This window comes from Poeciliopsis prolifica, unplaced genomic scaffold (assembly GCF_027474105.1).
Source record: "Poeciliopsis prolifica strain line A6 unplaced genomic scaffold, Auburn_PproV2 SCAFFOLD020, whole genome shotgun sequence".
NCBI lineage: Eukaryota > Metazoa > Chordata > Actinopteri > Cyprinodontiformes > Poeciliidae > Poeciliopsis > Poeciliopsis prolifica.
The window spans coordinates 4544953-4568481 of record NW_026562395.1 but is presented as its reverse complement, the minus strand read 5'-3'; the positions used below and the strand labels follow the sequence as shown (position 1 = coordinate 4568481).

The window sequence follows — 23529 nt, the reverse complement described above, 5'->3', positions numbered from 1 at the left end:
CTGCAAACAGCTGCTAGTTTGTTTCTTTTACCAATAAACCTAATTTGCAGCTGGTGTTGGAACTTGGTTTTGTTTTTCCTCTCAACTTCCCATATACGAATCTGTGCATTTAGTCTTTGAGGAATATGTTCAAAGTCTGGGTTTCGGGAACAAATATAATGTGACCTTTACTTCCCAAACCGAACTGTCAGGAAACTGATCAGCCACTTCTGTCTTTGGAACTGTTCGCCGGTTGACAGATCTGTAAAGCCATGATGTTTCTGAACCATGCTGCTAGAAAACTGTGCCACGAAGATTAAATCAGTTTGGAAGTCGAATGCTTTTCTGGCTAGTCTTGTTTTATTTGCTGAAAATAAATCAGGACCGAAACTTTTAGAGCTAAAACTGCAAATTACAAAGGACAAGTCATTAACTTTACTCACTAAATTTTTGAGAGTTTTAATGTTTTAGGGAGCAACAGTTTAAAATGATGTTTAAAATCGACTTCAACTACAAAAACAGATAAGAAACCATATGATCATGAAAAGTGGGTTTATACTTTTTATTTGGGTTTATAAAAAAATAAACCCAAAGTGGAAAGGCAGATTTATTTACATGTTACTAACCGGGAATGTCGACATTGACGATACACAGGACTCAATTATGGATTCTCATCAATCTGGGAGAAAATACAAGCCCATTTCCAAACAACTAAATGTCTTTTATACGTCAATCAACTGACTTGTCTGTTTCTCAATTGGATTTGGATCTGGACTTTGACTAGGCGATTCTAATACATGGCTATGCTTTGATCTGAGCCATCACCTAATCCTTACCTGGATTGAAAGGTGAACTTTTACACCCATCTTGAGCCTCTAACAGGTTTTCTTCAGCATTTGAAGCTTGTATAGAGCTCCATCCATCAGCTCAACTCCTTAATAAGGTCTCATTTGTGGACTGATCTACTTATTGTTGTGATTTTTCTTGTTTGTCGGTGCTGGGTGTGCTTCTCTCCAGGACCTCCAGGTTTAGGCGACAGTGTGTGTGTGTGTGTGTGTGTGTGTGTGAGTGAGTGGCACCGTCACACCTGACTACTATCAACTAATCCACATCTGAGTTGAAAGGCTCTCAAGACAATTTCTTGCTTGGTGGTCAGCCACTGATAGTAGAAATTAACCTTTGACCACCATTGAGATTTTTTTAGTGAAAACTCATTGTTTTTGGCATTCACGTTTGTCTTTTGCAGTCCTCCAACTTGGGACACTGACCCGAATAAGCTCTTTGAGTGGCTTCCTCCTCCGATTCCATCTCTCACCCTCTTCTAAAGCGTACATTTGTCCCCAGTCACGTAATGCTCCACTCGTGAAAGCAAATCTGTCCGGCTTCTCCTTGGCACTCAGACAACAATTCTGAGAAACATTAAAAAAAAAAAAAAAATCACTCCTCTCAGCTCCTCAGCCTGCCTGCTCTCCAACAGACCACCTGCACTTCCAGGAATCCTCACCTTCTGGATCACTCCCAGCGACACATCTCCAAGTCAGACTGATCCTTTGTTCCCCCTCAGAACAACATTTCGAGACCCTCGATATGTCGACTTGTCCAATTCTCTCACCTGAACTCTGGATTTCTGCAAGACATTCAGATGACAAGCACTTAAACTCATTGATCCCTGATTTGCCTGCTTGTGTTTGTTGGTCATAACTACAGATGTTCGACATATCAGAATTAGCATCGGTATTGGCCGATATTAGTCGTTTTTTAACATATCGGTATTGACCCAAAAATAATAAAACTGGGTCAAACTAATATTTAGCTCCTTCTGCCTGTTTCTGGTTAAAAAAAAGTTCTAAAGGTGTCAAAACGGTAGAGAAATATATATGATATGGGTAAATATAGTTTATCAGAAATAATAGCAATATTAATATCAGATATTGATATTGGCCCGAATTTTCAAATTCATGCATTCTTACTCATAACGATGTCGTTTATCTGCTAATATAACTGAAAGAACTTCATGGTACACTGAATTTAAGACATTTTTTGATTAGGTAAGTTTTGAATGCAATTGGTTGCACTGTATTTTATTTAGAGCAGATATTTCACTCAGGGTAAAGAGAATGAAAATGTGGGATTTTTCTTTTCCACATTTAGAAAAGAAAAATTAAATCATTACACTTCACTATTTTTGAGATTTTGTGATGGTCTGTCACATAAAAAAAGATAGTGAGACAGATCGAAGTTTAAGGTTTCTTACTATGAAAAGTTGGGTTTATAGCTATGCAGCTGACTTTTCCTGCCTTCAGTCAGTTTTACTGAACAAACTATTGCTTTCACCTTGTCAAGCTCCTCAGTGGCCCCACTGCACCCTCTCCACACAGCTGTGAGCAATCCCACCCCCAACTCCCACAGCGTGAAACCTCTTGATGCGTGCGCGAAAGAGGCAAAGTTTTGCCTGAACCGTTTGGCTGGGCGGGTCGCGCGCGCAGACGCGTCGTATCAAACCGTTGGATGAACCTCGGCTCGATAATGGATTAACGACTCAAGCAGACAACCGGCGAGAGCAACGCTTAACGCCCAGATGTCAATGTATTGGAAGAGAAAACCCATCCACCCGCTGACGAGGACTGAGTCACAGTTTAAAGCAGCGGAATAACCGTGCGCCGGTGCGGACGGGGAGATTCAGCGTGGGGTATTACACTCTTCCCCTCCACCACCCCAACCCCATAACCCCACGTACTTAAAAGCCCGCCGCCGCGGCGGTTTTTTATGGGGAAGAGAAGCGTGGAGCTCGCGCCGCCGAACGGACCTACAGCTGCTGCTGCGCGAGCCTCTGGTATATCCGACATGGACAGCGCGCGGGATGCCGTCGCACGTTGCTGGTGCGCATCCTTATAAAGAGCGACGGTTCAACACGCTCGGGACTTCAAACCCGCGTCCGTCCCGAGCTGAAGTCAGAGCCAAAGCGGCGGACGAGAGTTTTTGACGACGAGCGTTTCTCCGGAACCGGGACCGGCCGCCTCGCCGAGAGCAAACCAGAGAAAAGTACTTTTCAAAGGAACTTCAAAGGGAACACACCGCGGCAGAGAAGATGCGTGGAGAGGTCGCGAGGAGATTTCAGATGCTGCTCGCGCTGTGCTCGATTCTTCTCGTCAGTTTGGGGACGGGCTTTCCGACGAAACGCAAGAGTTTCACCCATAAGGTAAGATGAACCTACAGTTTCAGCGTCCTGGTTGTCTTTATTAGCAGATAACCTTTAAAAAAAGAGAGAGAGAGAGAGAGAGAGAAAACATGGGTTGTAGAAATTTAAAGTAACTTTGTTGTTCCAGAGCCGGTCCAAAATTATACAGGGACTTAGACGGAAGTTAAGTTTGATACCATCCCAACAAGATTGGGTGACACGGTATTTATTGCGATAATGATAAACGTGATGTTGGAAGTTATTTAAAATCCTTATCTTTCGGCAAAAATATTTGCGACTTCATTGTCGGAGCCCCACAAATGCAAACGCTGCTCTACTGCCTTTGAAATGATTTGTGTTGTTGATGTTTTAGCTGCACAGAATAAGAGCATTCTTCACCATTTCTAGGATGCTAATATTTAGCCAGGCTCTCGCGAAACAAAGGCAGTGGAAAGTGGGGGGATTCGAACAATCACGACCACATCTCAGGCTTCATTGTTAATGAAAAAAAAAATCTATAACTTTTGATCATTAGAATTAATTCCATGTAATTAATCACTTATTGCCTCTTCCTGCTTCTCAGTGCTATACAAATATTGCCTTTCACATGTTTGAAAGATTGTCACATTTGGGAAAACAAAATGGTTTCATTCTGAAGAGCAACAATGTCTTTTGAGTGACACCAAAATCATAAGTTATGTTAAAAAAAAAAGTTTCACCAGTTTTGTATATAAAATTTGGGAATTTAGAAAAATTTTGATTGACTTGATATTAAAACTTAAAATTTGGCACAGTTTCAGTATTTTTTTATTATTATTATTATCATTTTTTTAAAAGATATTTTTATGATACCTGTGAAGGAAGTCAAATTATGTGAAATATGTTAAGACAATTATGATTGATTGTCATCCTGCTATTTATAATAGTTACAATAACATTGGCTTTGGGTAAATTTGACCCAAATACAATTTTTTTTCCTCATATGCTACCCATAGCTGACTTTTCATGGCTGACTGAATGGCCTGTTTTCAATTTTTTCACCCAAAATGCCCCCAGTTGTCCCACTTCCTTACTGACTTGTATAAATATCTAACAGTTTTCAAAGCTTCGGTAATCAGAACAGTCATATTGATTTGGCAATGAAGCGTCCATCACTACTACTACATCTTTTAGCCATTTTGACAAGATATAGTTATTTTTTTCTTAAATGTGAAAAGGATGCACCTAATTGTGCAAGTTGATTTTGGTTTTAAAACAAACTAACAAGCGAATAGGCTGATTTAAGCAACGCTGTCCTGACTTCTCTGAGATCCTCTAAATGTAAAAAGGAAAATGGACGTAACAGGAAGCAAATAAATAAGTCAATATAATTCTAAGTATGTTTTGTTTTTAGAAATTCACGGTCTTGACTTGTGGCACTCCAAACTTCCCATGAGAGTGGCTGATGAATCCTTCAGCGATCATTTTCGTGCCCTTGGGGGCCCTCTGCTGGTGTGGGGGCCAAAGTGATCTGTTTAGTTTGGCTACGTCTGGGGCCAGCTCTGTACTATTGCAACAAAAAAACTAATCTTAAATGTGTTTCCAATAATACTGCTGAATGGGTACTACAAACAACTTACTCCTCTTTAAAATGTTAATCTTTTCTCAATCACGCCAGTATGATTTGTGTGCAATATAAAAATAACAGATTTCTTGTGGAACATATGGCATAAGCATGACATGCACAGTTTAAGCGCTGTAATTTATACTCTGGTAATTGATGACATGATTTAGTTTTCCGAAAATAATTAGCTGATTTCCACCTTTCGACTCAGATCACGTTGCTCTGTTTTTCCTCCAACTCTCTTTCCATGTATAGTAACGTTTGTCATGACCGGGCACACACCCTGCCATCATAAATCCAAACTCAGTGCGTAGCTCGGCACACCGCGCAGTGTGTGTGGCGTGTCTATCTAAGGGGAATGTTTGTGTTATGTGCAGACATATTTGGAAATCAAAGTCTGTTAGTGGATGTGTGTGTGCCGATGCGTGTGCGTGCGTGTGTCAGGGTTCTGTTTTTGTCTTTGAACTCTCCATCTTGTGTGGCCTCCCATTGATGCCCTGTTGGGACTTTCTCTCTCATCATCTGTCTGATTGATGTAAAAGCATAAAGGGGCAGAGAGAAAACAGAAGGAAGGAAAAGAAGGGAGTCATTAGAGTGAGAAAGAGGAGGGAAAAAATCCCTGCAAAGTCTGTGACGGTTCTTTTCTATCCCCAGCAGTTTGTGGAAGATGACTCCCTACCTGTGCTTCTGACCTGCAGGGTGTAGCAGGCTAAGACAGAGGGGAGGGAGAAGGTGGAGGCTAAGATCAGAAGAGTAACTAGATGCTTATGTAACCAGAATAAGGCAAAGCAGAACTTCAGTGTCTCCCTTACTGGGGCTCAGGTCAAGTGTCATTCGTCTGGCTGTTTACGTTGGCTCTTTTTTTGTGTGTTAATGTGGAATTTCCTGTTTTTGGGTTTTGCCCCCATCTCGCTTCAAAGTGGAGAAAGAGGAGGGTTGTGTCGGAGTGGCCTGTTTTCCCCAAATATCAGGACCTGTTTGCTCTGTTCACTCTCTGCCCTCCTTTGCCCCCTCCCCTTTCCAAAGCTCCACGAGCTCACCCAGTTCCTCTGAGCATGCATTCGCTGTCCTGTTTCTATTTGAAAAAGATGCCGATCAAAGAGCATCCATAGTTTATTGTTCTTCTGTAATGGTTTGGAAACAGCCAAGTGCAGGGGCCTTTGATTTCTGCGCGCACATAAATCAGGCCTGCCACTCTGCGTGCCTTCCCAGACTCCCCGCCAATCCTACCGGATCTCATCCCTGGCCCTTTACTTCGGTCCCCCGCACCCCACGTTAGCTTCGCCCAGCCTTCCAACCTTCTCTTCCATAACCCGAATGTGTGTCATCATCAGCAGTAGCAATGGCAGTAGCCCTAATTGGGCGTAATCGTTTAAATCGCTTTCAAGCGGCGCTCTCTGCTTATCTTCAAGAGAGACTACAGTCTCCAGGTCAGGACTGGTGTACCCCAATGCATTTTGTGCAGTCTCCCTGTTAAACACGCCGCATGCCATCAGCCACGGGGCCTTTGATCAGGGGAGCCCCACTACCAAGTAAGGAGAGCAGGATCAGAGAGAACAAGGGGGAGGAAGAAAGGAGGAGGAGAGTGATATACAGGGCGAAGGAATACAAGATCCAGATGTGAAACAAGACGAGATGAGGAGGGTGTGAAAGTATGTGGCCTCTTTCATGGCTCTGGACTTCAAGCTTTTTGTGTTTTCATGGTTGCATTAGATATATAGGTGAGAACGGTCTGATGCTATATAACAGATATAGCATTGTTGGACAATATTACAGAGTGAGAAAGAGGAGGGAAAAAATCCCTGCAAAGTCTGTGACGGTTTGATCAGGGGGCCGATTCTTTGTAGGTATTTGAATAAGCCCTCAACATTGGATTGACATCTTCTTTATGGTTATTTTAGGTGGAAAACTTGTCTTTCTTCAGCCCAGAAATGAAATAAATATAGTCAAAAATAAAGTATTTATAACTGATATTTGTAATGTTTCGAGTCAATTTCAAACTATAATTCTCAGTTTTCATGTCCTATATCTGAGAGAGTGTAAACTAAAAGCTGGATTTTATTTATTTAAAACAATACTGATAAGAGAGGACATTGCTAACTGCCTTTAGCATCTTATGTTAGCTATTAGCATTATTAGCAATATTAACTCTGAACAAGAATCTCTGTGTGTATTATCCAGAGAACATAGACATTTAAATCTCAGATTTCCAAAAGATACAGCTTGGCTGTACTCTATTCAGAAACCAGCTCAGGGTCAATTCGCTGCTCTGCCGATTCAACGAAACGTCTATAAGGAGGGTATGAATTGATGCTCTGTTTAAGACAGCTCCTCTTTGTACCTGAAAAAGTCTGGTACAACACAACCAACTGCCAGACCAACCTAAATAAACACACAAATCACCTCTGCATATCCTTTAAATAATTACTTTTTGGCCTCCTTTCACCTTATTTTGAACATCTAACTTTCAGGATATCTCTGTCTGTAACAACTTCCATGACACTGAGCATATTTGGTCAAGTCAAACAACATATTTATACATATATTTTATTACCCATATGTTTCAAAGCAGCGATTTCCTTTCCATGTCTTTGAGTTATTTTCCATTTGTGGTGGGGGTGTAATGTTTTACAATTTGGTCAGAAACGTCAGAATATAATTAAATACCAAAAACCTAAACATAATACCAAGCAATTTTATATCGCAGCACATTCAAATGCTTCTTTTCCCATGAGTTTTAGATAGAAACACGCATAACTAATTGCAATAGTTTATTTTTATTTTTTTTGCAAAATATGGAAGTCAATCTTCATCCTAAAACAAGCGATACATTATCCTTTAGTGATAATGTATCGCTAAAGGATTAAGTTTTTGTTTTGCATCATATGTCATTTGTATTAGTTTAGTTAGTCTACTTTTGCTAGACGTTGAATTGTTTACTTTTAATTTATTGGACTATGAATTGCACTTGCTTGAAATACTCCCCAGTAATGGATTCCGTCTGGGGTTGAAAGGAAGAATGATCCCTACTATCTATCCTGTTTGTCACCATTACTTTTAAGTCTATTTGAGGAACAAGGCTGAGTTCATCATTTATCATGTCTGGGCTGAGTTATCTTCTTTGCATGCTTCATTTGTCTGCACTCTCAAATAGTGGCACAAGATCTTTATGGGACAATCGCAGGCATCAAAAAGCACATCGTCTTCTGAAGGCCGTAACTACAAATCATCAACTCACTGTTCATGAGTTCAGACAGTTCTCGTCCTCTTCGGACTTTCAGCTGCCCCTGTTTTACTTATCATGACTGCAAGCTGGATCATCTCCAGCCGTACACAAGGACCAGCGTAGCATATGTCACATAAAAGACGAGAATCAGACCAGCGGAAACGAGACGCGGGTGCACGTTTTCACCGTTCGCCGTCACTCTTTCTGTCAATTTCTTTTCTGTGGCTCTGAGACCCTTCAAGGTCACATACAGGGGGGGAATAAAAACAGCAGCAGGTTCAGACACCCTCGCATCAGCCCAGGAGTCCCACGCCTCCCAGGCCCTCTAATTAAAGCTAAAAGAGGATCTCGCCGGCACAGGACCCCCTTTGTCCACAGCTTGGATGCCATAACTGTTGTGGGAAAAAAAAAAAGGAACGAATGCTGGTTGATCACTTGGCTAGTAATTTGGATGCCTCAAATCTTTTACAAACTGCTGACATTGCAACAAAACAAAGAATAGTAGTCGTTCTTACAAAGAAGTACTACACTAGTTATGTTCTCCAAGTCAGTAGTTTCCAGAACCAATTCTCTGCCAGGATTGCACATTGCCTGTCGCAATAAGCACTGACTGAATTAATCCCATGATAAATTAACAAACTGCTTGATCATTTTCACTTGCATGGTTGTTTGTTTTTTTCTCAAATCTCTCTTTCCATCTAAAACTGATTGACAAAAGTCTTCAGTCTGGTGCATTGGCCCCAACTTGCCCCTTTTTTGAAGGACAACTTTGTTTACAGGGACTTCAGTGCTCATTTTATCTGTAGTTTTGGTTGTTTTGTTTATTTGTTTTTGATATTTAAAATGCCTTCCAGTTCCAGTGTTGAATGTTTGTCAGAAATTAAAGTTTTATTTATCTCTGGGATGATGTACTCATGCCGTTACCATTGTATGACTTGAAAATGGTCTCAAAGCAACATTATCATTCTCTATCGCAATAACTTCTGGCACAATTAATCGCCCAGCAAAATTTGTTGTCATGATAGGCGACAAACATGGAAATGTTTGCTTATTTTTGCAAAACAGGGTCAATGTCCAACAGGAACATGGACTTCTGACCTAGGATCAAATATTTTAGCAAGTTTTCTTTTCAAGATTGCCCAGGTTTTATAGCTCAATCCATCTTCCTATTAATTAATGAAAAAAACCATCCCCACAGTAAGATCCCATATTTGACCGTGGGAGAATACATAACAAATTTGAGAAAAAGTTATTTGACCAAGTTTGGAAATGCTTAAGGCGTACCTCCAACTCACTGTAACTGTTAAAAAGTGATATTTATCACAACCTTCTTGATGAAATGTTTTGTGCTTGTGCCAGAGACTCCAACTACATACATTCTTGTGTTTTCCATCAGATTCATGGCCATCCAGTTCACACTGGTGGGATCCAGCAGGTCTCTGAGGAGCAGCAGAATCAGGTCCAGAGCATTCTGCCTGAGCCGCACAGCCACCAGAGGAGGTGGTCTCACCCCCAGCACCGCTCCGTTGGTGTTCTTCCACAGCCCGAACCCGAGGAGGAGACCAAGCCTTTTATCTTCGACCTGAACAACTTTCCAGACCTAGCCAACGCTGACATTAACTCTCAGAACCCCAACATACAGGCACGTGTGAAGAGGGCGCACACACCTTGAAATGTTAAATTAGCACTTTGTTGAAGCAGCTTATCTGTCTGTAGGTTAAATTATTAATGCTGTCAATCGGTGGAAAAACCGAATCAGATGAATCACATTCAGACATTTTGATCGATCGCATCTAATCACCAATTTTATGAGCTTGAAATGTAAAAAATGCACATTTTAAAAACATGTTTAAGAAAAGGTTTTATTGTCTCAAACTAAATGTGTGAAGATTTTCAGTTCTCTGGGTTTTCATTTTCAGGAAGATTTTTCTAAAAAGTAATTTGTTAGAAATGTTAGGATAATTCGATAGAAGGATAAATTGCGGTCGCAGAAAACTGCATCCAAACAGGGTTTCATCCAAACGTCCATTGTCATATTGTTTAATAATTTTTTTGCCACTAGTTGGACAGGAGGAAGAGGGGAAGACATTTGGAAAAGGAACCGTAGACCGGATTCAAACTCAAGATGTCCGCATCGATGTCTATAGCTTCGCGGCTCCTGCTGTAGCCGCCGTGTTTCTAAAGCGAAATTTACCGCTGAGAAAAACAGCCTGATTTCTCACCAATCTCCTCACTCGACATTGCTAACAGTGGCATCTTTGAACTCAAGTTTAAATTAATTGCACGTGTTAATGCTGACAGCCCTATAAACTACGAAAAAGTTTTAAATTAAAAGAAAAAAACTGGGTGTTACAGAGAAAAGTATATGTCAGTATGCTTTCTTTAAAGTCTCCTATTCTCATCTTTTTTCTTCATCCTTCTGTTAGATATCTCTATAATCATGTATCTATTTATCCTCACAATTTAGGATGAACAGAAAGTTCAACATTTTCCAATAAACTTATTGTGTCCATTATGATGTAAGATATGCAGCTCCAGCTAATAAAGCTTTTCCTCCTGCAGCTTTTCCTTCTGTTCAAGTCGCACTCGCTTCTCCTTTTCAATGATGATTAAATCTTTTGTGAGTTACCATACAAACACTTAAAACAGCAGGTTGTACAGTTTATATTCAAACAAACATAGTTTCAGGTCTGATGAATGTGCCGAATTTGGCTTTGGGAAAGGCAGTTGCATCGAGGATGAGTCATCTTTGGGTAATAAGAGGTGTTTATCCTGAAGGAAGCTTCACTACTTCCCTGAGAGAGTCGTTTGATCTACTGACTGCTCATGCTCACTGATTGACTTTAAATCTATGGAAAGATTCAGTCATAAGCTGAGTCACCTAATGATTTGATAGGAGTGGGTTTCGGACTACAGTTCGCCAGTTATGTGATGCTTCAAACGTGCATAAATACTTTGCTGAACTTTACGTTTGTAAATGTGTATAAATTCAAAATGTAGACTTTGTGCAGGAAAAATGAAACTTTTTAGAGATACGTAGAGAAATCAGCTGTTGCCTAGAATTGGAAAATGTTCAAGTTCATTGGCCTACTATGAAAATCCAGCCAGACTCTCCAAAATCAGATCTTCTTTCTTATTAGTTAGCTAACCATATAAATAAAACACTGAAAACACCCCTCTTTGGTGTTGAAGTTGTTACTAATTTTCATTATGTTTAAAATGCATTTGAAACTATATAAACTATAAAAACTATAAAAATGAGCGATGTTTGGAAGCACGTGATTAACAAAGCTTCTCCAATATTCCACGCAGGTCACCATAGAAGTTGTTGACGACCCTCAGATGGAGGTAGAGATGGACCTGGCCAATGAAAAAGACTGGCTCCCTTCCTCCTCCTCCCCGTCGTCCACAGTGGATTGGATCGGAGGCAAGAAGCTCTTCTGGCCCCTCTTTTGGAGCTACACCGATTCCAGTGAGGAAAGCAACAGTCGGTCAGGCGCAGAAGACACCGGCGAGGAAGAGGGGGAAGACGATTACTCCCTAGATTATGGAAGCGAAGAACCCCTTCCCAGCGGAGTGGGGGGAGACTGGGACACTCACTGGAATGAGGGCTGGGATCCCATGGAAAGCTATTATGGTAAGCTTCACATCTACTAGCAATGCCACAAAAAAAACCCAAAAACAGCAAAACAGAAATCAAGTTCACAGCATAAAGTAAAACAAACATAGTGGAGTGATAAGATCAGAATGAAGGGACAAGAATCACTTATTTAGGGCTTTTCACCAGCATACAAGGAAGCACAAGCACTCGACCATGAGGACATTTGCGGGCCGCGGCCACTTTGAAGTCGACACTGTCATGCCGGTCTCAGGGGCCCGCCGTTTGAAGATGCCTTCCGATGGGCTCGCTAATAACAGCGTGAGGCCGTCACTGTTCTCTGGGACAAAACATCCCTCTGCTTGTGGACAATTAGAGGGTAGATTGGGAACAGAGAATGGCAGGGACCATTTGGCCGGCTCTTTCATCCCTCCCCGAGACCTTTTGGGCCCCCTCCCTCCACTTCTCCCTAACCTCCCCCAGTTTTACGCCCTCGCTGTCCTGCGCGGTGCAGCCTTTTTGGCGAGTTCAACAATTTGGAGGCTGTAAGGGCACCACATAACTTGTTTTGTGTCTCAGCTTTCACAGACAACGTACTCAGGGATAAAAATAGTAAAAAAAAAAAAAGAGGGAGAGAGAGAGACAAAAAATCGTGAGGTGTGCACTGTCAGAATCTGGAAAAGAAAGTGAATCCCAAAAGCAGAGCCCCAGTCGGATTGGTATTTAGGCCGTTTTGGGGGTTGTTCGAAGCTCTCTTCAAACAGATCCAAATATTTTATGGTTGAGGAAGACTCTAACACAGGTGAACGTCTCTTCGCTTGTGAATTAAGCAATTATACATATTTTAATCTCTTTCAATGTTGTGAATACAGGAGAGAATCAGTAAAGGGCAACAATGCAGCTTAAATGGTCACATCTAACGACTTAGTGAACATAAATTAAGGGTGCCAACCTTAGCTCGTTCTGTAATTACAACCTCCCTGAGACCTCATGCCCCTATGGCCACATGGCGAGCTGGCATTGCCCACAAAGTCAAATTGGGTGCCTGCTACACCCAGGCTGGTATTTCTGCACCCACCTCGCCTTTAATCAAGAATGACTTGTTTTCAGTGTTATTAACACCACAAGGAAATATGGTGCGGAGGCGGACAGCCACAGCACAGCCTCACTCCCTCTAATTTCACTCAAGCCTGCTTAAAAAGAGCAGCGGATTGCATGGGAAAGGTTAAACCAGGAGAAAATTGTCATGTGTATAGCCTAAGACGTTTAGGAAACTTTGAAAGCTTGTTCTGGATTAGAGCGTTCGAGTACACAGATTCCTGTCAAAACAAAACTTCTGTTTTTTTTTTTCTTTCTTTCTTTTTTTTTTGCTCTGTTTTTACACTGATCTAATCAAAGAGTGTATAGCTGGCTTTGATCTCCATGAAATAAATCACAAGCGCTTATGCTGGGTTTGGAGTGCGTGGTGATTTTGGATTTGTTTTCTCTCCCACAGAGAAGGAGACAGATGAATGGACTCCTTGGTCTCCATGCTCGGTGACATGTGGACACGGTGAAAGAAAGAGGACTAAATCCTGTGGCTACTCCTGCACACTGACTGAAGCTTCAAAGTGTGACCTGGAGCCTTGTCCTGGTAGCGTTTTGCTTCTAGCTTCGTTTTGAGGAATTTTTTATATATTTTTTTGTCTGATTTCTAATCTTATTTCACCCGTTTCCTTTTGTCCTCATAGGTGACATCAATGCTGTGGTGGAACCATTCCCTTTTGAGATGGAGAACGGGACCGAACCGTTTGGAACAGGTGGGTTCTTTCTAGGAAAAACTGCAAGAAAATCTGTTAGACAGACTGTAAAATACATAAGGCTAGCTAGGGTAAAGGTTCACTTTCTAGTAGGGTTAGGGTTACCAAGTCAAGATTTCATTTTAATTTGCTCTCTCATGAAAATTTGTTGCACTTATAATTAGAAAAAATGCACACAAATCATGGTAATTTGGCATTACAGTATTTTGTAGATACCTATAAACTTTGTCTAAATTATGTTTGAAAAAGTTGATTCAAAGGAGAAACTACTAAAATCAGAAGTTTGATCATAAATGCATGTATTGATATTGGTAGTACTGGTTATGTATTTAGCTGGTTTGATACCAAAAAATGCTGTGTCACACACCTCTAACATGCAGCCACAGTTACAATGGGTCAGATCAAGTCACACTGTTGGGTTACAATGGTGAAATCCATTTGAGGATCTGTGATCGAACTTAAAAATGGATGCTCAAAGGTCATGTCCGGGCATTCTCAAAAAGTCTGAGATTTCTGTATCTAAACTGAAAGCCCTAAAATGTCTTTAATTCATTTTAAAAAGTGGCCTCAATTATGTTCATCAAAGGTCTTAAATTTTTGCTGCAGCAGAACTATTTAACGTTGTGTAGTCTGTGTGGTTTTAAAAATATTTTCACACAGAACTTTTCTGTCAGGGAAAAATTTGAGTGACGCGCAAACATGGTCTTTGCGTTTTGTGACTTAGAGGGTTTGCGTTTGAGGCTACCTCTAAGCAATTTGCCACAGCTAGCTAGCTACTTTTTTTTTCTGTCACTGGTAAGTATAAATTTATTGCCAGTTGGCTGGATGACATTCATCCTTGCCATTGACGACATTGACATTGACATGGAGGTGGGGGTTAAGACCATAGGCGACTTTCTTTAAATTTCTGTTGTGATACGGTTCTTGAATTTCATTCGTAATGGTCTTAAAAAGGTTTTAAAAAGTCTTAAATTCCATATAATTCTGTCCATATAATCTGACTGACTTTAGGTTATTTTGTAAAAAATAACCTAAATGCTGCATCACTGATAAAGACTTACCCTTAAAGACTTGAAGCTGTAGTTGTTAGAAGGTCAGTTAACACTTCACAATTATCCAGTACGTCGTTTTGGTTTACCTCCAAAAATCCAAATAACATTACTCAGACGTTGTGAAGAAGCATTGGGATTGTTGGGTAGTGAGTCACGATACTACATAGCTGATATAATTTCCCTCGAGAAAGCAGATTATTCTTGTTCTGAACTGTGACATAAAGGTTTAGGAAAGGCACCCATAAGATTTCAGCTTGGCTCCATTCTGGCACCTGTTCATTCTATCAGCAAAGCCTCCTGTAAACTACTAAAGACACGGCTTTGCTTCCCCTGTTCTCTTTCCCGACAGATGTGGACAGCTGTGAGAAGTGGCTGAACTGCAAGAGCGACTTTCTCCAGAGGTATCTGCAGCAGGTCTTGTCCGAGCTGCCCAGCTGCCCCTGCTCGTACCCGTCCGAAGCGGCGTACACCGTGGTGAGCCTGTACGACGAGACTCAAGGGCGGCCTTTCCGCTGGCGCGACGCCAGCGGCCCGACGGAGCGGCTAGACATCTACAAGCCCTCGGCGCGCAGCTGCATTCGCTCGGCGCTTTCCAGCGACTCGTCCACTCTGGCGGCGCAGCATTGTTGCTACAGCGACCGCGGGCGCCTGATCACGCGGGGGAAGGGCGCGGGCACGCCGAACCTCATCAGCACCGAGTTCTCGCAGGAGCTGCACTTCAAGGTGGACGTCCTGCCTTGGATCCTGTGCAAAGGGGACTGGAGTCGCTTCCACGGGGTCCGGCCGCCGAATAACGGACTGAGTTGCCCAGAAAACCCCCATGAAGACGTGTTTATGAATGAACTTGAAGAGGCCAGAGAGTACTAAGTTACTACAGCCAAAACAACTACAGTCCTAATTTATGATGAAACAGCCTCTGCTAAATAATAAATATTACCTTAAAGCCACACAAGCGCTATTAATCATGCAAAACCCTCAAAGAACATTTTCATTTGTGATTTTGAGCTTTGAGCCTCAGCATCATTGTCTTGTCTCCAGGCTCGGCCAACAGATTTACATGAAAGGATGAGGGGGGGGGAAATGGTTGGTTTTCATTTTCCCACTCATTTGGTGTTGTATCAATTTGCTTCTTTCTAAAGTTCCTTCCCTCTGAGGCTGGTTTTTTCCTATTATTGCCTAATATTGGATGATAACATAAGGCCTAAATCCTACATTGCTTCGTAAAAGTTTAAATGCTATGTTAATAAAGTGGTCCTTTTCAAGATACAAACAAAGGTACGGTTAGCTAATCAATCATCTTAACGCTGCTCCAACGTAAAAACCCTCTGACTTTACAAGGACTTTAACAAATGGATACGCAGATCCAAAAGACAACACACGCATTCTGTGCTCTTTTTTTTCCTCCATCACAACTGCAAACTATTAAAGAACATGGATCTGAATATGAGTGATTCGAAAGGCGAAGCGACTTTTCACAATCGATTGACCTTGTGAGACTTGTTAGAGAGCATTACGAGAAAGGCCCTAAGGCGGATATGATCCCGAAAAATCCCATTCCATTTGAAACGTTTTGTGGCGCTTACTCGATTTCAGCCGTTTCCTTTCACGACCAGGAAAAATACATAACCCGGGTGCCAAAGAGATACAAATCAGGCTGTTGGTGCCAGTGTAAATCCAGCCTCCACATCTCTACCGTGCAGATGTAGTCGTTGAGCAGGTTGGGCAATGGTTAGATTGTGCATGTAGGTGTGTCTCTACAATGTTCTCAGGGGACGGGGGGGTCTTACTGATCATGCTAAATGAAATCGGTTCATTTACCTCATCAAGTGGACACTTTGTGGATCTTGTACAGAAGCATCTTGGGGCAAGAATTAGTCGATGTGTAATCCAGATAGAAAGCGATGAACTGACATCGCTTTTTCAGAAGGCATTTGGATCCTTTAACGTTTGGTTAATTCCTTCAAGCTGCTCGATTGAACCGGATTGGATAGAAAAGACATTCCTCCCTAAATAAAGTCATGAAGTCTGCTGACACAGGATATTGGTACTGGCAACAGGAACAAGTCGGTACGACCAAATATTTCAGGCTTTAGCCATTATGTATGGTGCATGATATTAAAAAAAAAAAGTATCATTTCTACCTGTGGCCAAACATGTTTCAGCTTTGTGATAAAACGTGACCGCTGGGCTTGTCCTTTCTATCCAGTCTTCTTCCACGGATATTTGCAACAAACCTCTTTTCAGGAATTCTGCCTCTACACGCATACAGGCATTTGTACTTTGAAATAGCCGATTTTAAAGTAAGGCACTTTATTTTATTTGACTTTGTTGTTTTATGTTTTTTTTTTTTGCCATTTATTAACAATTTTGTTATTGTGAAGGTAAGCTCAACAGAAATGCTGCGTTATTTCATGAAGTTTCATAACGTAAGAAGTTTTATATATATATATATATATATATATATATATATATATATATATATATATATATATATAAAGCATGATCATCTTGTGATTTCTGGGTCTAGTATTACATATTATGGTGCTGTACAGTATTTATTTGTCTGTCCTGTTTTGTTTTTAAATTTGCTGAAGCTTTGAACTGTCTCTACACTCAGCATGGTGCACTAATTGAATTGAACAAATGAAGGCGTCCGGTTACAAGGGAAGCGTTTTTGCCTCATAACACTTTTAAACAGCAAACAGTGTGTCTGTGTTTCAGGTTTTTTTTTTGGTTTTTTTGTGTTGTTGTGTTGTTGTTGGACTGCTCTATGGATATGTCGTTGCAATTATACTGAAGAAATATATAAATATATATAAAAAAATATATATAAAGAGTTTGCATTCATCATCTGACATCTTAATGTGTTTTCTTTTATCACACCTCAGACAAAGGTGATTTCAAATCGCCTCCAGTTTGCTGAGTCGAATTTTCCAGGACAATTTTCCGAACAAACGTGAGACAGAAGTCGCCGTAAAACAGAGAGTTACTATTTCAAAACAAAGACAGAGACTTCTGTTTAAAACTGGCTTAGCGTCTTATGTTAGCAATTAGCTTGGTTAGCCGAGTGTGAACAGTAGTCTTTGAGTGTTTTGCCTGGATGATGCAGAGCTGGACTTGAAATCGGCTTTTGAATGTTCAATAAAAAAAAAAACAAGACATTTAAAGCTCAAAAGAATAAAACAGTCAGCTCCTCCTGAATCCTGCTGTGGGTTAATTCTCCTCCTTCGCTAGTTCAACAAAACGTCCTCAAGTCAGAATTGATGAACCGCGGCAGACATAAACTTTTGTAAGTTGAAAAAGTCGTGTGTGACACGGCCAAAACCACAAAAGCAAAATGACCAGCGCCCGCCAAAGTCTATTTTCCACTGCAATAGCCTGACAGAAAAGCCAACTGGCCAAATAGAAAATAATATTTTCTGTACCTTCTTGCAACTTTTGACTTAAACACCTGAGCAACACTGAAAATCACTAACTTTGCGTCTTCTTCCCGTTGAGAAAGAGTGTCGTGGTTCTCACAACCTGGCGCATCTATGGTTCATTCACTGATCAGAAAAACAATGATATTTTCTCAGCAGTCAGACCTTACCTAACTGAAAAACCCATTGGTTCCGATTTAGTCACCTCAGTAATACTAAAAATTGTAAACTGAATTGTAACAGCTTCAGCACTGAAGAGTGTTGTGATGCGACTTAATAAGTACGGTGCGTCTGGTGATTGCAGAAAAGACGAGACTTTAACGTTTTCAACCTGCTGGGCCACCAGCCAGGGTCGGTAATGCCAAGCAGCTTCCCACAGTGGCAACTTCGTCATCGAAGAGTGTTGCGTCCTGCGCGAGATGGTACATGTAGTGCAAACGCTGATCAGCAAAATGCTGGATTGTTTTTGAGCTCCAGAACAAACACCGTCACAGCCCTAACAATCATCAGACCGACAATTTACTAAAAAAAAAAAAAAAAACACACCAACAGATTAGTTACAGTTAAATTCTGATAAAAAACATAAGTGCGTGCCCCTTTTAACATCGTTTGTTCCACCGAATGCGATTTAATGAGAAACCACAACGTAGGAAGCCAAAGAAAGGTCCGTGTTTCATGTTGCTCGGTCTATCCGCTGCACAGAACTGATGGAAACTGGAAAGCTCCGAAAAAAAAAAAAAACAGTTAGTGGTTTTGTGAGTTAATGCCCGCTCTGATGAGAAGTAATCAGAATGAGCCTGTAATCTTTTCCCGTCAAAGCTACGTTTTTCCACATGCAACGGATCCGGAAAATAACAGGAGGCTGGTCGCATCCCTTTGCAAACTGGCAGACCGGGAATGCAATCGCTGATTCCGTCCTTGCAGCGGGTTTTTCCCCCCGCCAGGTTTATTTGGTGTGCTCGAGTCATCGGTCAACCACCCCACGGCCTTGCACTCTGGGGGTGCGGGGGGAGGCTTCTTCTGGTGGCTCATGAAAGCGACAAATCTTCAAACGTGACGATGCTGGGACAATGTCGGCCAAAATTCAGCTGCTCTTAAGCCCCTTCATGCCTTAACTTACATCCATGTGGTTTCTCGGTGGACCCTACGCCGGCCACAACGTTGTCCGAGGCTACACTCTTTCTAGAGGATCAAACAACCTTGAGATTCTAAGATGAAAGGTCAGAGTGAAAGGTCAGGCAATGCAAACAGTGCTCTCAAATGCTCTACTTTCAGATGGTCATGACATCCGTTCTTCTCTTACCGTCCCCTTTGGCCCGCAATTAGAGGTACATGCACAAACTATAAAAAAAAAACTATGAGTCGTACCTGTCCCGCTGCAGTTTTTTTGTTTGTTTTGTTTTGTTTTTTTTTTGCTTTTAAATGAACAACAACAGGCTTAATTCCGTCCCCCATGCGGTTCTGACGCGGACTACAAATGGGGTAGTGAGTGAAGGGGAGCCAGACAGATGCTGACCACATTGCTGCCACAGAATAACAGATAAATAACCACAGATGTGTAGACGGAGGGGAAAGTCAGAGCAGGGGAAAAGGCGAGGAGAGAGAGAGAGAGGGAGAGAGAAAGAGAGGGAGAGAGAGAGAGAGAGAGAGAGAGAGAGAGAGAGAGAGAGAGAAAATAGGGAGGCGAACGAGGGGCATGAAAGAAAAAGGGGGTGGTTTGGAAACACCGTGGCTGAGATGTTATCTGACGCACTGAGTGAAGCGGGGAGTTTAGTTTTTTTTTTTGGGGGGGGGGGTTGTTTTGGTTTTTTTACAGAGAGATGCAAAGACAACAACAACAAGAAGGCTGAACAATGAGTCAAAATTTCTAACGTGGGGCTCTGCGGCTCATGGCGGTTCAATGATTCACCTCTTCAGTTGAGCGCCGGTGGCTGCGGCCCGGTGCCAGCCACTGGTGGTTACGGATGTGTTTGCTTTTGTAGGCTGGCAGGAACACGATATTTCCTCTGGGCGCCTGACCCCCACGCACGGCGTGGCCCCCTACTCCTGTTGCAAACTGCAGCCTGACGGCGAGCCGCTCCCGCGACGCCGCACAGACACTGACCTGCGGAGGTTGGTTCGAAATCGTGGAAAAGCGCACACACACACACGCGCTTGTGGATGTAAACGAATTCATATTTGCGTTTTAGCAGCTTCGTCTACATGGGAACGTCAAATGCTTTAGGATCTTAATGGATTATCTCCAGCTTGAATTATCCCATTCCTTAACCCACTTGACATTGAGGAACTCCTGGTTCTGGAATGATCAGCAGCATTAATCTTAAAAACGCAGCTACTGTTCGGGAGATCGCCAGAAAGAAAGAAGCTGCAATAACTATAGCTTTTAGGGAGGTTCTTGTTTTTTTTTCTCTCTTTCTTTTTTTGACATACTTGGCAAATGTCCAATGACAGTAAAATCACTGAAAGTGCATCTTACATTCAGAAATGGTCAAGGAAGGAGATTTGTGACGTTTGTTTATTTCTTCTTAAGAATCTCCAGTTGTGTGTGAACTGCATTTATAAGACATGAGGCTCAAAATGATGACACTTTTTTCTTTTTTCTTTGAGAATATCAAAAATATTGGAAAGAGTGTGTGGGTCTGATATGCTTAACCACTGAAATACAACGCCACCTGACTCACTATTGGCTGGCAAAGCTGTCAATCGACGAGCACCATTCATTTGGCTTCATCCCCAAAAGACAGACAGACCGTGGACGCTAGCTTTTGCAATGGCGCAAAGACGTATTAGTAGACGTTCAGACATATTGAAACATAGGGGCGTTTTTTGAGGGGGTCCAAAACATTAGCGGATTTTAGCTATTCTGTGGTTTGCTGTGGCCCCTAACCCACGAACTGACCTATCCTCTTTGAACTGTTTCACCTTTTGTCAAATCATAATAACCACAAATGTAAACATATTACATTGGGATTTTATGTAACAGACCAAAAGAATAGAAGCCAAAAGAACTGAGCCGTTGAATTAACCGTGCCATTCAATTTCCTCTTGGTTTAAAGCTGTTTCACTGAGGGCCACAAAGAGAGAATTAGTGAACAGCATCAAGAAGACCAAGGAACGCGGCAGGGAGAAAGTTTGAAACCGAGCTGGGCTATGAAATAAAACCCCGCGCTTTGAAAATGTTTGGGCAAGAATGGTCAAGTCAAAGTCCAGAGCGAAATTTAATCAAGAACGCGTGGGAAGTCTCGGGAGGAATGACTGGGGTTCAGCTGCTTTCCATTGAAGAATGGGCAGCAAGTTCAGTGTGTAAATGTGCAAAAGCTGCTAGAGACACACAACAAACGACTTGCAGCTGCAACGGCAGTGAAAGGTGATTCTACAAAGCAATAAAGGCATTAAATCGTGCATCACTCTTCCCAGTATTTCCTGATTCTCTACTACTTTGGGTTGGCATGTCACCTGAAATGTCCATGAGAGGCATTAAGGCATTAAGGCATTGAGATATTAGCGCACGTACGTATGTTTGGGGAATATTTTGACAGTCGCAAGAGACTGAGGAGCGTGTGCATGTGTGAGCTACAGTTAGCAACGTAGCTCGTTCAGAAACCATTACCAGTGGACTCTCAACCAAACCAATTGGTCCCCAAGCCTGACCAGTGAAAGGCCGTGTCTAAACCTGTTAGAGTGGTTTTCATGTGCTTCATCCTCTGTCGATTCGCTGCAACCGAAGCGGCAATTGACGACTTTTTTGTACTTTTAGAACATTTGGATCATTTCTTTTGTATTGTTTGCTTGTTTTGTCCAAACTCCCCACCTCAAGCCGTGGCAGTTTTGTTTTTCTGGGTTTTTTTTTGTTTGAAGAAGAAGACCAACCCTGAGTATGATAACCCTAACACTCGACACTGAACATCAATATCCCCAGAGGAGTCTGAATAACTTGCATTCCTTGGATGGACCAGACTCTACAAACTTTTGTTTGTTTACTCGTGTCCAGAGGGAGTCTTAATTTTCTCCAACTAGTTCTCTCTGTTGATAATATAATCAAAAGAAGGGCCAACACAGTACATTTGGACTTGAGGTGGGGGGAGCGTTGGGGAGGTTTGGGGGTCGGCTGCCTGCATTCGGTTCTGTGGCGGCAGCCAGCCAGTCATAACAACATCAAACAGCCCCCGTAGCCTGCAGTGCTCGCACGGAGCCAAGGCCCTGGACCAGAAATATGACTGCTCCATCTTTTTCAAGATAAGAATGCAGACAAGCTTAAAAGTTATTGCGGCCAATATGTGCAGGTATGAGGCGGCCATAAAAGCTGAAGAGGCTGCATGGGGCTGAGCAGAATTGGAAGAAAGCGGTGGTCGAGATCAAGGCAGGAATCTCTTACGTCTTGTCTTAGATCAATATGAATAATCCTCTTGTTTTGAAAGGAAATGGAGGGAACGAATGCCTCATCGCAACACACAGGTGCGCTTTGACAAGAGGACACGTTATGATCCGGTCTGCCTGCATGCACACCTTTCTTCCAGCCAGTTCAAGAAGAGGACAGCAAAGGGAGAATGGTACACCGCCACCTTCTGGTCTCCATGAGTAAGTGCAGCTAATGTGTCCTTAAAGTACTTCACATATAATTAGTGAGTTATTTATGATCACTATAATTCTGTATGTGTGGCATCAGAAACTGAAGACTTGTGTGTGTCCCTGTGATTGTGTGTTGAAGTGACGCATTGAGCTGGAAGGCATGGATCAGCAAACACTGTGTGTCACACTTGACACTGTTTAGCACTTGAGTGGCCACATGTTCCGTCAGAAAGTTGTTCCATGTATTAATACATGCTCTTCCACAAGCGAGGAATCAGTTAATGGGTCAAACAGCAACTTTCCTTCTATCTCCATCATGTATCTCCATCATTGCTCCTTAGTTTGTTTGGGTTTTTTTTTTACCATTTAAGAATCCACCCAGTGTTCAACCAATACATTCACAAGAGCAAAACTAAATTGCAAATTGGAATTGCAATGTTTATTTGCATCGCCTGGTCCATTTCCTTTCCTGCTCTTCTTTTGCAAGTATGTGTAATATTCTGGGCTGACTCAGACAATTACTCTGTGTGTTTTTTTGGGGGGGGTTTCAGCATCTTTGGAGATGTGTGCAATTGCATGAGCTATAACTGGGTTTGTCAGCTTCACCAGCCCAGTGATAAATTGGACGGAAATTATGCATGAGGCACGTCTCTCTACGTAATTGCATGCTGTCGTTGGCAATATCAGACCACCTAAAAGCTGAAATTGTCCCCTGCGTCATGTGCAGAATGAGCTGAAGTGTACATTTTATGTGAAAGTTACATGGTTTTTTTCCCCCAGTTACTGGATATAGTAGCAAAAAGTATTTGTCAGAAGTGGGATTCGAACCCACGCCTCCAGGGGAGACTGCGACCTGAACGCAGCGCCTTAGACCGCTCGGCCATCCTGACGTAATATGCCGTTGTACATTTTCATAAAGTCATCTAGGACTTTACAAATCTCAGACTTTTGCCTCGTAGTCCCAGATAATTTCTTTGTTTAGTGAGATAAGATTATACTTTATTGATCCCCAAAGGGAAGGGGAGTTTGCTTGTCCCAGCAGAGCATACAATAAAAATTAAAAATGAATAAATAAACCAATAGAAATAAGCATACCTTCCAACGAA

At 41.9% G+C, this 23529-nt stretch overlaps 1 protein-coding gene and 1 non-coding gene across 2 annotated transcripts in view; one reads left to right on the top strand and one right to left on the bottom strand.

The window, feature by feature from the left end:
* The first annotated feature begins 2322 nt into the window (after nt 1-2322).
* Nucleotides 2323-23529, top strand: part of ism2b (isthmin 2b) — a 52860-nt gene continuing 31653 nt past the window's right edge. The window contains exons 1-6 of the mRNA XM_055044070.1: nt 2323-3178; nt 9383-9628; nt 11299-11623; nt 13080-13217; nt 13315-13383; nt 14785-16861. Of these exons, the coding sequence (XP_054900045.1) occupies nt 3068-3178; nt 9383-9628; nt 11299-11623; nt 13080-13217; nt 13315-13383; nt 14785-15302 (1407 nt within the window). The 5' untranslated portion in view covers nt 2323-3067 and the 3' untranslated portion in view covers nt 15303-16861. The remainder of the gene's footprint in view (nt 3179-9382; nt 9629-11298; nt 11624-13079; nt 13218-13314; nt 13384-14784; nt 16862-23529) is intronic.
* On the bottom strand, nt 23231-23313 carry trnal-cag (transfer RNA leucine (anticodon CAG)). The gene has a single exon. It is a non-coding gene; the product is annotated as a tRNA-Leu (tRNA).